General features: G+C 40.0%; 1 protein-coding gene across 1 annotated transcript in view; it reads right to left on the bottom strand.

Annotated features, from left to right (window-relative positions):
* Nucleotides 1-13946, bottom strand: part of LOC134493392 (protein eyes shut homolog) — a 73471-nt gene extending 59525 nt beyond the window's left edge. The window contains exons 1-2 of the mRNA XM_063297934.1: nucleotides 13737-13946; nucleotides 13449-13499 (exon numbers count right to left, since the gene is read on the bottom strand). Of these exons, the coding sequence (XP_063154004.1) occupies nucleotides 13449-13499; nucleotides 13737-13946 (261 nt within the window). The remainder of the gene's footprint in view (nucleotides 1-13448; nucleotides 13500-13736) is intronic.
* Nucleotides 13947-14549: the final 603 nt, after the last annotated feature.

Here is a 14549-nt window from a genome sequence, read left to right as displayed (position 1 = left end):
ACCATGCCAGTCATCAGATACCCTCCCAGTATAGTGAGCTGCCCAAAGGAGGACATGGAGGTTGCTAATGTGAAGACCTGGAAGCTCCTCACAATGTACGGATGTTTACATTGTCCAACACTCAGAGACTGTACACCAGCTGGAAAGAGTCAGGTGGGGTCTGGTGAGTGTCAAAGCCACTGTCCAGGATGAGACCCAGAACATCCAGGAGTACATCAGTAAGATGGCACCCAAAGATGAGCTGCTGAGAGAATGTCTGAGGCAGTAGCAGACATGGGAGGAAGATCAAGCAGAGGAACTGCCTTGGCAAGACAAGACCATGCATGCGATGTACCATCAACAGATAGCTGAAGTGGCTGACTTTGGGAAATCCTACCAGTGGCTAGAAAGGGCTGGACTAAAAGACAGCACTGGGGCACTGATCTGCACACTGTATGGTCTAGACCCTTCCAAGTCTGGATGGGAGATTCCACAGAAGGTTGTGGATAATAACAGCTAAGATCCTGTGGGATTTCCAGATTCAGATGGACAGGAAGGTACTGGCCAATTAGCCAGACATCATGGAGGTAGACAAGGCCCAGAAGACAGCAGTGGCGATAGATGTAGTGGTGCCAAGTGACAGCAACATCAGGAAGGAGGAGTATCAGAAACTGGAGAAGTACCAGAGCCTGAAGGAGGAACCAGAGAAGATGTGGAAAGTGAAGGCCAAAGTGGTCCCAGTGGTGGTAGGAGCACTCAGGGCTGTGACTCCTAAATTGGGAGAGTGGTTCCAACAGATCCTAAGAACAACATCAGAGCTCTCTGTCCAGAAGAGTGCAGTGCTAGGAACAGCTAAGATACACCACAGAAATTTCAAACTCCAAGGCCTCTGGTAGATGACTTAGGATTGAAGAAGACACATACCACCCATAGGGGTGAGAAAGGATTTTTTTTCTCCCATCACTCTGTCTTCTAACTATACCTCAATGCAATAATGTTAATAAGCCAAAGCATTGGATCTTGCAATATTTAGGTTCAGCAGCATCCTTGTTTTAGTCTACCATGTGTGAAGGGTGAAGTACCTCTGAACATTCTTATCCATAGTGATGCTGGTTTGCCATAATAAGAGTAAGATGAGAACTCCAGAAAACGAGTGGACATTACAATACAGATAAAACTCACTTGATGACATCATTTAACGACCGTTCACAGTTATGACTGTGATGAAAAAGTAACTTTATGAACAATCCTCACATTTACAACCTTTACAGGTCTGTAAAGCAAAGGAAAGCTGAAGGAAGATCATAAATACAGTTGCTGTTTCATTTGGCAACTGCTTCACTTAACAACCAAGTTGCTGGTCCCAGCTGTGGTCGCTAAATGAGGACTACCTTTAGTGGCCTAGTTCAGTGAGTAAAAATATTATTTTTTACAGAATAAAAGATAATACAGAAAGGTATTACAATTTAAAGCATGTTATGTATATGGATCAACATGCTACTTACTGAACAATTACAGATCTTCACCACATTATTCTGATATGAATGCATCATTTACTCATACAGGAGAATAATATTAAAGTCTCTGCCTTTTATCTTTCTTTTTTTTTTAAAATCAATTTGCATTGAACTTGTAACATTCTTTTCATTATTATTAATTATATACTTAAAATGCTTTAAAAATATTGTCCATTCTGCCTACAATGTATTTCTGTATGATGCCTTAAGCTTGACTTAACGATTTTCTAAATGCGTCACTTCTTTAATTATCTAAAATAGCCTGGGGGAAGACTTACAAAACTTGTGTAGGCTGGATGCATAAAAAAACATTTTTTTAAATAGAATAGAAAGTTGCTAAATGGATATATGTGTGAAGAAGGTTTTATTCTGAGGAAAATTGAGTTGTCACTGTAAGACACTTAGATGAGAACTTCTTTAAAAAAAACTGATGGAAGATTAAGAACAGAAAATAGATAAAAGGGAATTGACTACCCTGGCTTGTAAGAGGATGTTGACATTTTGTGCTGTTACCTTTCTGAAAACTTTTATTGTCTTTTCTCTTATTGGATTTCCTCACTTGTTAGACTTCTCATTCCCACAGGGAAATATTTATCAAATTAACAAAGCAATAAAGGGCTTAGACAGGAAAATAACAAATGTTATAGTTGTACAGCTTAGAATTTCTCAGTTTTTTTGTCCTAACCCCCTTTTTTCCCCTCTATTTTTTCTGGGAAATTATAATTTTGTAATGTTCATTTTGAATGATGACAGTTATTACCTTTAAACAAGAACATATCTGGATCTACCACATGTTCTCTTCTTTGGAACAAATTTAGTGAGCCTCAGATTTCTTTTCAGTGTAAAATGGATCTGCAAACTTAAACTGGGTTCCAGGAGGAAAAAAAAAAGAGATCCCAATGGCGACAAAGGATTGCGTACAGCGAAGGCAATGATATCTAGAGCCAAGTGAAATAGTTTTTCATTTATGTCACAAAAACTTTGCTTTTGGAGCCAACAGACATAGCAGCATGCATTTTCAATAAAACCCTGTATTTGCCCTTACTTCCTCAAAAGGCGTTCATCTGTAGCAACTGTGGACACAACAAAACCAGAAGGTAGAGAATTGCTTCTGATTTCACTGAGGCTTGGCAGTTATTGGCCAAAAATAACATGGCAAGTATTGGGGGAAATAGTGAAACTGGTATAGTTTCACTGACAATCTGCCTTCCATCCCCCAAGTCTCAAAATGTGGTGATCATGGGAAGAAGATGGGAAATGAACTTTGGTTGTCTGCCCATTGGATACATCTTGTCTGTAGGGATACTATCATGGAAGGTACACACACAGTAAATCTACTGTATCAGGGCATGGTTGGCTCCTGGAATTGGGAAATTGGCAATTGGATTTTAATTGCACATATTCTTGAAAAAAGGCATTGAAGAGTCACAGAATCAAGACAGGTACATCTTATGGTCCTGGAGAAAGATAAAATTTTATTTTCCCCTGCACTTGGAAGGTAGATAAGAGCTGACCTAAATAACTACACTTAACATGGATGACCAAGGCAACGGGCACACAAATTGGCTCTATATTGTATCAGTCTGTTTACTTAATTCAGAATAGTCTATTCTAAATAGTCATACTACCAGAATTTCCTGTCTCTGAAAATAACAGAGATTGAATGCAAAATATTTATTCTCCCAATGAGGTAAGCCTAGGCAAAAGAAGGCATTAAAAACTAAACAGAAAGTGAAGAAGTATGTTTGTCATCATTAGAGCAAAAAAAGCAAACTAGACTTCTTGATCTGTTTTTCTTGCACAGAAGGAAAAGGTATTCTTATCTGATATCTCATGTGACATTTGGAAAGATTCAGTTTGGAAAGATTCAATTTGGTGATATGATTGAAACACTGACCTGGATCAACTTTTGAAATCATACAAGCCAATTCACATTGGTGAATCAGATAGAACTGACATTCCCAGCTGACTTGAATTGGTTTAGAGCTAATTTGGATACTACTAATCTTGGGGCTAAATACTAAATTTTAAATACTAATTTTAAATACTAAAAGACCCTCGTGTGACGCAGAGTGGTAGGCGGCAGTATTGCAACTGAAACTCTCCCCACAACCTGAGTTCGATCCCAGTGGAAGCTGGATTCTCGGGTAGCCGTCTCAGGTTGACTCAGCCTTCCATCCTTCCAAGGTCGGTAAAATGAGTATCCAGGTTGCTGGAGAAGGTGGCGACTGGGGAAGACAATGGCAAACCACCCCACTATAGTCTGCCAAGAAAATGTCGTGAAAGTGGCGTCCCCCCCCAAAGGGTCAGACATGACTCGGTGCTTGCTGAGCCTTGGGGAAGTGGGATGGGAAGTGTTTCTGCCTGGCTGCAGCTGTCTTTCCCAAGTGCAGTCAGCAATCCCAGCTTTACTTCCTCACAACAAGAAAGCCACATGGATAGAAGTTATAAAATGATTGACAATAAAGTGGCGGATGATGGGTCCCTCAGGTTGGATGGTATTCAACATGCTCCTAAGAAAGAGTTAATGATCTTTTGGGTAATAATGATGTTTATGATGTGGCCAGATTAAGGCTTTGGGATTCTGATCTTTGTAGGTATAGACACATTACAGCATTTGGATATCTTTTCCAAGACCTTTTTGGCTGCTCTATTAAGTGCAAGCCATGGTATTCCCTGTTACACTCTATGGAAGCAAAAGCTGGATTTGAAGGAGCAGAAGAGGAAAAGTATTGATGCTTTTGAACTTTAGTGTTAGAGAAGACTCCTGAGAATACTGTGGACAGCCAAGGAAACAAACAAATGGATCATCAGATAAATCAATCCAGAATTGTCACCCAAGACACAAATGACCAGGCTCAAATTATTTTATGTTGGACATATTATGTGAAGATCTAGCTCTCTGGAGAAGGCTGTAAAGCAGGGAAAGAGAAGAAGAAAAAGACCAGCAGTAAAGTGAATGGACTCAGTAACAGTGGCAATGAGTACTGTTGAAAGACCTGAAATACCAGGTCAGGGACAGATCATCAGGGGGAAAATGTACCTATGTGGTTGCTAAGCATCAACAATGACTTGATGACACATAATTGATCAACAAAGAAAGTATTCTAACATTTTTTCATCATCTAAGCACTGGATGGCCTTGATCCAAGGTAATCTCTGAGGACAGTGAGGAATCTATTTCTAAAGATATGGTCCAACACATTTCTGCCTGATGCATTTTAAATTTCAGTTTGAAAATTAGAAAAAAACTGCTATTCTAATGAATCTATTGACAGAAGCCTTTTTTCAACACATCGTTCTTTTCCTTCCCTTTTATTGCTGATTTTCAAGAAGCAAACAATAAAAAATAAATCAATGAAAATAATTTATGTCAAAGAAAAATCTAATTCTAATCCTGTATTCGTAAATTCAGCATAGTATTCAAATGTGTTCATGAGTAAGATTTATACAACAATACTGAGGTCCCTATGTAAAATAATATATTATAAAGTGCACACAATATGACATTTCCATGTACTGACTATGGTTTATATATGATTATATACAATTAGAAATACTTGCAATGGTATAAATGACCAATGAAGCTTTATAAAAAATAATTGATTAACAATTTATTTATTATTTATAATTCATTAATTCATTAATAAAAAATAATAAAAAATGTCTGTAAGAATGCAATATATAACAAAAAGGACTTGTTTTAAAGCAAAAGGGCCATGACAAGAAATTAGGAAACTACCTGTACCAAATCAGATCATTTGTCTATCTAATCCTAGCCTTGTTTCCTCTGACAGGTACAGTTTTCCAGGATTTCAGCAAAAGTGATTTCCTTTACTGGGCTGGACGTTGAATCAAATGATCTTTTCCAACCTTTACATTTTATGATTCTGTGATTCTACCCCATCACACACGGGACTGACCTTTTGAAATATTTACATACAAGGAGTGTATGTAAAGCATGTGTTTTATACCCAGCTATGACCCTCCTACCCTGCCATCTCAAATGGCAGAAATATATATAAAAAACAAAACAAAAACACCGATTGAGAGCTGATTTGGACATTGCAGTTTTAGAGTAAAGAATAAGACTCTGAGACCTGCCTTCCTCATGTACACAACTGTACTGGACTTGGTTCTTTGACACCTACGTTTTTTCCTGAATTTTCCAGACACGGAAGTTCAGTGATTCTGGTCTCTGAAAAATTGGCCCAGGTTTGGATCAGAACCTTCTGACATGTCTTAATTCTATTAAACATGCAGAAGACCTTGTGAGTAACCAGTACAACCTAAGATTTATTTTTCCTCAGATGCCATACCAGAATTTAAAATGTAACAAGCCATTTGAATAGCGGCAGCATGGAGCCTCATGGAAATTCCAGCTGAAATATCTATAGACGCACACCCACACCCACACCCACACCACAAGATTCCTCTTTAAACAAAGAAACAAAGTCTCTGTATTCAAGAGTACCAGTTAAGGTAGAGCAATACACTGTAGAACACCAAGTTCATAGTTATAATGGCTAGAAAAAGTTAGAACAAAATTGGCTTTAAAAGGACCTTTTTTCAACTTCATCTGGATAACCCAAGGCATTTTCTTATCCACCAGAATGTTTTGAGGACATTCGGCACAGGCAGCTGATGATCCTTGCCCCAGGCCTTGTGCTTAGTTCTCAAGCTTAATTAGGTCTGAGCTCCATGACAAAGGCCAGCCATGCTGGAGACAATTAAATAGCTGAGAGCAAGGGAAGAGGAAAGAAAAGAAAAAAGAAAGTCACACACACTTTAAGTGTGTTCTTTCGCTATAGCAGAGCAGCAGATTATATTTAATTTTCTGTCAGAGTAAGTTAGGCCTTTATTTTTAGAGCAATGACAGCTCTGTGGACCTTCTTCAGATCCAGCCAGCGGTTAGAACTGCATATCCATTGTCAGTCTGCCAGTTTGCAGAGGCTGCTGTAAATAGGTACCATTATGGACATTTTATATCCCTGTATCTTTTCTCCATTGATTCTGTTGCATGTTATGCTGCAGTAGTCTTAGGAAGAAAAGTCTCTTCTCATTTCCCCTCATTTTATTCATGGCCATTTTGAGTTTTAGAAAAGAAAAGTCTACCTTCATATTTTCTTCCTTCTTGTTCCCCCACTGTTAAATTTCCCTCTCTTCTTCTCCACTGTGCCATCAACTTTGATGGCTTTTTCTCCTGCCACTGAAGAGATTAAGTCGCTCAGGTGGAATTCAACTGACACCAATCTTTACCTACCCCAAAGCACACATTCATTAAGATACTTCCTGCTTACATCCTCAAGACTTTTGTTAAATGCCTGTATTTCAGTAAATATTGTGCTTCACTGCATCTAGCCCTGTGCCTGCTTACTATTAATAGCTCAACCTCTTGACTGCTAAAATCTCTTCAGGATGTTCCTTCTGTCATTGTTTCTATGACTTCCTTTCCTTTATTTGCATTGTCCTATTGATTTAAAGTTCATGCATGTATGAGAAATGTATAAAAGCTGGTATCTGTATGCTGTAAGGAACTGGGTGTAGCAAGGTATAAAGAGAGATACCCATGCTATGCTTCTCCCAATTCTGGAATTTAAAATAAAACATAATTGCCTTTCACCTTGTCTGCAAGTGCTGCAAATTTCCTTAACAGTTTCCCTGTGTGTGATGCAGTTTTCTAATGAAGAACTTATTTATCACACATTCTAAAACTTTTCTTTTCAGCACCCCTGAATAAACCAAAGGTTCTGACTTGTATTCATAGCCACTTGAAGATAACTAGAAGTCTTCTGTCATTTCAGACATCAGCCATGTACTGTGGAGTCTGCCAATTAGTTGATTACCATAGAGATAAATGCACTATTCGTCCATCTTAGATCAGTCTGTGATGAAGTGACTGAAGATGATTCTTTGTTGTGTAATTTTAAGTTTCCATTCCTTAGTTATATGTAATCAGTCTGCTATCTGTAACTAAGTAGGATAAGTCTGACAAGACTGGTTCTTCCAATGAGCTAATGTAAATTTAATTTGGCCAATTTCTGCATTGGTTTGCAAAAATTATTTTTAAAAGCCTTAAAACCTCTACACATTTTTCTGTGCATTTTGCCTCCCTATACTCATTTTAAACACTTGCCCCCCCACCCCTTTATAGGCTTTTCTGCAGATTTTTCTTAACACAGGCTTTTTAAAGATAATTAATTTCCCCAAATGCAGTGCTACTGTGTATGCATGCTATTTTAACAAGCATGTATATATGTACACTTCCCATTGACAAAATCATTTAGACAATGATATGTATAACTTCCCAGTAGTCAACAATGATTTGCCTGTGGGTGTGCTATTATTTTTAGTGTTCAGAGCAACTGAGGGATCTTCTTTAAAAAAGTTATGGTTCAAAGCCAATTTCATTTCACCAAAGAGCCTCTCTTGAACTGTGACTATCATTTGTCTGGAAAGAAGATGTGAAGACAGTTCCTTTTCCTTAGTTTGGGCCTTGGAAATAAAGCCAGAAAAACAGGAAGGACTGTGAAGATCACCCTGTTTTAAGTGGTATGAAGCAATCTATCGTTGTCAATTACATATGTGTACATTCCTAAATCTGTTCCATCTTGTTTTTGCATTAATAGCAGATTCATTTTTAAAAAAAAAATATTTTGGCTCCAATGTCTATATTACTTTGGGAGTTCTGGATCAGCTCAGTTTGTCTCAAAATTCATAAAGATGAAAGTCATCAAACAGCTCTTTCTTTCATTCTATGTTTCTTATAGACAGAGGTAAGAATTGTTGCTGCAGTTTCTTCCCTTTATTAACCAGTTTCTCCGTAGGCTTACTTTACTGTTAATAAGTTCTTTCCAGAATGGAAGGGAAAGACCATGTGTACTTGCAATGGTTCAAACATTTGTTTGTTTATTAGTTTATTATTTCAATTTCAAGCCCACCCTACTCCATAATGAATCTGTGTGGGTTACAGATAAAAATCAAAACAAAATACATCAAGAAATAAAAGAAGACAGCTAAACTGAACTAAACCCCTAGAAGCCAAGCAGCCAATAACCAACCATAGGGATTTGATCCCCATTCTAGCCCATAGCTTGAGAAAACAGCCAGGTCTAAGCAGTTTATGAAAGGTCAGAAGGATAGGAGCAGTACAAATCTCCAGGGCAGGAACTACCACACTTCCTAAGTCCCATAAGATGACACTGCTTAACGGACCTGGAGCATGCCCCTCCAGCTGACCCGCCTGGAAGGGCATAAAGATATGGAGACAGGCAGTCCCTCAAGTAATCAGGCCCTATGCCATGCAGGGCTTTACAGGTGATAACTGGCCACTGGTGCTGCTCATGAAGCAGTGGGGACATGTGTACATACCACAACACACCCATCATTGCCTGTGCCACTGTGTTCTGAATCAGCTGTAACTTCAAAGTAATTGTCAGACTCCATGATCAAGTGATTGCTGAATCGTCTGATCATGTTCATCCGCCATGATGAGTCAACACATGTCAAGAACAAGAAGGGAGGAGGGAATTGCAAGGAGTGTGAATCTTTGCTGTTTGGGCTAGGCAGTGGGGAGTCAAGGTCATACTGCCAGAGACATCTGTACTTGCTATGGCTTGTTGGCAGATGCTGGAAAAGCCTTTAGCCCAGGAGATGTCAAAAAAGTCACACACCAAGCATTTCTATAAAAATAATTTATTTACAGAAAGCAAAACAAAAGCAAAACATATTTAAAGGACTTAGCTCCCCTTTGGAGCAAGCCTTGCTTGGCTACATTGCCGGCAGAGAAAAAAAAGAGGAAGTAAGAACAAGTCCGGGCAGGTTTCCTCCCCCCAGGCAATTTGCATGAAGCACGTGCGAGGAGACAATCAAATACAACCTCTTCACTCGGGCCTAAATGATTAGGTACAATAGCAGTCTTAATCGTTAGTAGGAAAACCTCAACACTCCCCTTTTTACACTATAGATTAAGATGCAAACCAATCTTCTCTGACAACTTTATATGTCTTTCCATTCACATTACTTTACCATTATCTCCCCTTTGGTTTAACAGAAAGCTGCCATTCTTCTTCCTGTGTTTTTTTTCAAACCTAGGTTGTTATAATTCCAAGGCTTTTTAATGTGAAATGGCTTTTCATGCAGGCTTCAAAATCAAACCTTTGTTTTTCTGTTGATGTGAACAGCAGCAAATCATCAACATAAATGCACAGATACATACAGCCTTGTTTGTCCTTCTTCATATATACACAGGGATCTGCTTTTCCTTTTTCAAAACCAAAATTCTGCAGTTTTTCATCTACTTTTTGGTTCCAGGATCTAGCAGCTTGTTTTAACCCATAGATTGACTTCTGCAGTTCACAGACAAGATTCTCCCCTTTTTCATAGCCAGGGGGTTGCTGCATGTATAATTTGTGGTCTAAATCTCCATAGAGAAATGCAGTCTGAATGTCATAGCGGTTAACTGACATTCCTTTTAGTGCAGCAACTTTTAACAGTAATCTAATTGATTCACCTTTAGTAACTGGTGCAAAAGTCTTGTCAAAGTCTAAATCTTTCCTTTGAGTGAACCCTTTTGCAACCAACCTTGCTTTATATTTTTGGATTTTGCCATCAGCATCCCTTTTCAGTTTGAAAACCCACCTACAACCCAGACAGAGTTCATTGGGAGGTAGATTTACCAGTTTCCATGTTTTATTTTCTTTCAAGGATGCTAATTCCTGTTGCATGGCAGAATGCCAATTTTGTGCAATCTCAGGTGGTAAAGCATTCACTTGTTCTAAAGACTCAGGTTCTGTGAATATGTGAAACGCCTTTACTGTTTCAGCCTGAAAACGTGATGGAGGAACGCCTTTATTACTCCTCTGAGATCTGTGAGGTAATACAGGGCTTAAATTTTGACTCCTATCACTTTCCTGAGAAGCATCTGTCTCATCAGACAGATCTTCAGTTTGCTTTTCTGATTTAATGTCCTCATCAGGCAAAAGATCACCATCAGCAAGTCCTTGCTGTTCTCTTGTGGTGGTCAGATCAACTGGAGAGCTAAAATTTAATCTCCCCCAGTTTTATTCAGCAAAAGAAGCGCTTTTGCTAATTATTAATTTCTCTCCCATTATGAACCTGTAGCTCCTCTGGCTTTGTTCATAGCCAACAAAGATGGCTTTCTTTGTTGTGGGGCCTCCTTTCCTTCTCTGCTGTTTTGGAATGTGAACCCATGTAGTGCTACCAAACACTCTAAGATGGCTTACCTTTGGTTTCACACCATAAAACAAATGGAATGGAGTGTCCTGAATCACAGAGTTATATAACCTGTTCTGTACATAAGTGGCAGTAGATATGGCCTCTCCCCAGTACTTAAAACATAATCGTGAATCTTTTAACATGCATTCCATCGCATTTTGCAAGGTTCTGCCCTTTCTTTCAGCAACACCATTTTGCTGAGGGGTGTAAGGGTTAGAAAGAATTTGTTCAATCCCCTTTTCCACTAGGAACCTTCTGAATTTGTGAGAAAGGTATTCTCCTCCTCTATCACATTGGAGTGCAGATATAGGCCTAGGGAATTTTCCATTTGCCCATGTCACAAAACTTTTAAATTTCTCAAATGCCTCATCTTTATGTTTTAAGATGTAGATAAATGTGTATCTTGAGAAATCATCAATGATGGTCATTGCATACCTTGCTTGTCCAAGACTTGGAGCAAAAGGACCAATAATGTCAGAGTGTACAATTTCCAAAGGTCTAGTTGTAACTCTGTCACTGTGCTTACTCACAGGAGCTTTTAGTGTTTTGCATTCTTTGCAAACTATACAGTCTAAGTATTTATCACAGGGTTTTATCTTTAGGTCAGCACACAGCTGTGGCATTTGTGCTATATACTTGAAATTAGCATGACCAAATCTCCTGTGCATCAGGTGTACACATTGGTCATTATATGGTGTGTTGCCAACTGCAGCCTTGCAGCTTGGCTTCCTTGCATTTTGCACAATGTACAAGGAGTCTTTTAACATACCAGTAGCACACAATTTCCCATTTTTACGTATCTCACAACCATTTTTCTTAAATGTTATGATATACCCTGTTGCAGCCAATTGTGCCACAGATAAAAGGTTTGATTGTAAATTTGGCACATACAACACACCTTTTACAGTTTCTCCCAAGCAGGATAAATACAAGTCACCTTGTCCCATAATTTTGGTCACAGACCCATCAGCCAAAGATACACTTTGTCTTTCAGTTTTAAACAGTGACACAAAAGAGCTTTTACAATTACATAAATGACAACTGGCCCCAGAATCTAACACCCATACATCAGAATTACCCTTCTCAGCAACCTGTGCAATTTGGGTTGTCTGAAGAGCCTTCTTCTGTGTTGCCCTTGTGTTTTTCTTCTCTGTCTTTCTAGTCTTGGGTCTCATGGCACAGTCTCTTTGCAAATGTCCAGCTGAACCACAAGTGAAGCATCGCTGGCTGGCTAGTGCTGTGGCCTCAGGTTCCTTTCCCTTCTTTTCCCTCATTTTCTGGTCTTGCAGCTTTCCAGAAGAGATGGGGGGGGGATCTTTCCTCTCTCTTCTCCCGTTCAGCGAGTAAGCGCTGTGTAACATACGATGGGGTGAGGTCTGCTTCAGGCCTAGCCTCCATGGTACAAATCAGCGTGTCCCACATTTCATTTAGTGAGGACAGGAGGATATATGATTTTGTAAGAGGTGTAAATTCCATTCCTCTCTCCTACAACTCAACAAACAGCTGCTGAATATAATGCAGGTGTTCAGGAAGGCTATCTCCTTCTGCAAGGTAGGCTCTGTACAGCTTTTTCGTGAGGGTAACTTTACTCCCTGCTGTTGCCTTTACATACAAGTCTGTCAAAGTGTCCCAAAGTTGCTTTGCAGACTGCATGCCTCGCAGGTGGACTAGCTGATTGTCCTCAACTCCCAAGATAATGGTGGCTCTAGCCCGCTCATCCTGTCTCAGCCATTCAGCACTGGGATTTTGGGGGGTTTGCTCACCAATTGGCAGCCAAAGATTCTCTCTGCGAAGATACATCTCCATCTTCAGGACCCAATTCAAATAGTTGGTCTCTGATAGGTGCTCCAGAGGCATCGCTGAGGGCTGGGAGGTAGCCATGGCTTCTTCCTTCTTTTGCAAGTCACCTCAGCTAGCTTCTTTGTCCTGTAGACTGGCAGTTGCTGGAAAATCTCCAGGTGGCTCCAAAGAAAATCTTCACAGGTCTTTGCTACCTGCCTTTAAATTGTGCATGAGGTGTGGAGCTGATCTCTCTTTTCTCTCTGGGTTTTACTGGGCTGTTTACTGGGCACATAACCTGTTGGCAGATGCTGGGAAAGCCTTTAGCCCAGGAGAGGTCAAAAAAGTCACACACCAAGCATTTCTATAAAAATAATTTATTTACAGAAAGCAAAACAAAAGCAAAACATATTTAAAGGACTTAGCTCCCCTTTGGAGCAAGCCTTGCTTGGTTACATTGCCGGCAGAGAAAAAAAAGAGGAAGTAAGAAACAAGTCCGGGCAGGTTTCCTCCCCCCAGGCAATTTGCATGAAGCACGTGAGAGGAGACAATCAAATACAACCTCTTCACCCGGGCCTAAATGATTAGGTACAATAGCAGTCTTAATCGTTAGTAGGAAAACCTCAACATGGCTGACTGTTAGAACTTAGGTGGGAAAGAGATAGGAAGGGGGAGCAAGGTTCTGGAAAGTTTTAATTAACTAGTTTAGGTGGGAAGCTTTCAATAGCAGCTTTTCTTCTGATCTGTACACTGAATCTCAATAAACCTGAATTCTGCTATTCCAATTGTGGTTGAGTCAGGCCATTACTGGGACTAATGGTGTCATTTCTTACAGTAATGTCCAAGGGCAGCCCCAGGTACTGTGCATTACAGTAATTCAATCAAGTGGTGATCATCCTGGTCCAGGAATGGGTACAACTAGTGCACAAGATGTACCTGCACAAAGGACCTCCTGGCCACAGCTGCCATCTGTTCTTCAAGCAAGAGCTGTAAGTCCAAAAAGGGCCCCAGACTGTGCACTAGTCTAGTATGAAAGTCAAACCCCATTACAGTCTAAAGATGGAGGGTACCTGAAATCAAAGGGGTCAAACAAAGAAAGCCACTCAGTCTTATTAGGATTGAGCCTGTGTCTGTCCTCCTTTCCAGCCCATGCAGCTTCCAGACTGGGTCAGGACCTCAACAGAATCACTTAGTTGTCCTGGAGTCAAGATGCCAAGCTCTTACATTGGGAGAGGGTAGTAATTCCGTGCCCTCATCTTCAGAGACTGACAGCAGCTGTTTCTGCTGATTGCTGGCCAGCCCCACCTCCTCTGCCTGCTCAGGTGGCAGTTCATCTGATGACCCCTGAGCTGTCTGCACATTGTCTATGGCCACTTCTGGAGCTGGCTGCACTTCTTTGTCTGAAGATTCTGACTCCAGATCTGAGCCCACCATGACAGCTACTGTTTTTATCTCACACAATGACTTGGGTATTTTCCCCACCTCTGAAATAGTCAAAATCTCACAAACACCCTTTTTGTTGAATGCCTTCCCAACAAATATAAGACCACATTTTACTTTGAATATTTAGGAAGGTTTTAAAAATATTTGGGGACTGTAGCAAGAGTGAGTAGAGATATCTGAGCATGTGATGATTATCTGTTGCTTGAGGATATAAGCTGCCATGGTTTTATGCTAACTGTTGATTTATTTATTTATTAACCCAACTTCCAAAGGACTCTGAGTGGCTTACAATATTCACAAAGAAAAAGAAAAGCAAGCAAATAAACAAACAAGATTGTATGTTATTGTTTGTTATATGTCATGTGGATAATTTTTATATGTATATTTGTATGTTGTTGTTTATTCGTTTAGTCGCTTCCGACTCTTCGTGACTTCACGGACCAGCCCACGCCAGAGCTTCCTGTCGGTCGTCAACACCCCCAGCTCCCCCAGGGATGAGTCCGTCACCTCTAGAATATCATCCATCCACCTTGCCCTTGGTCGGCCCCTCTTCCTTTTGCCTTCCACTCTCCCTAGCATCAGCATCTTCTCCAG

Source organism: Candoia aspera, chromosome 1 (assembly GCF_035149785.1).
Source record: "Candoia aspera isolate rCanAsp1 chromosome 1, rCanAsp1.hap2, whole genome shotgun sequence".
NCBI classification, from domain to species: Eukaryota; Metazoa; Chordata; class Lepidosauria; order Squamata; family Boidae; genus Candoia; species Candoia aspera.
Note: the sequence above shows the minus strand (reverse complement) of the source record. Positions and strands in the feature narration are given on the sequence as shown.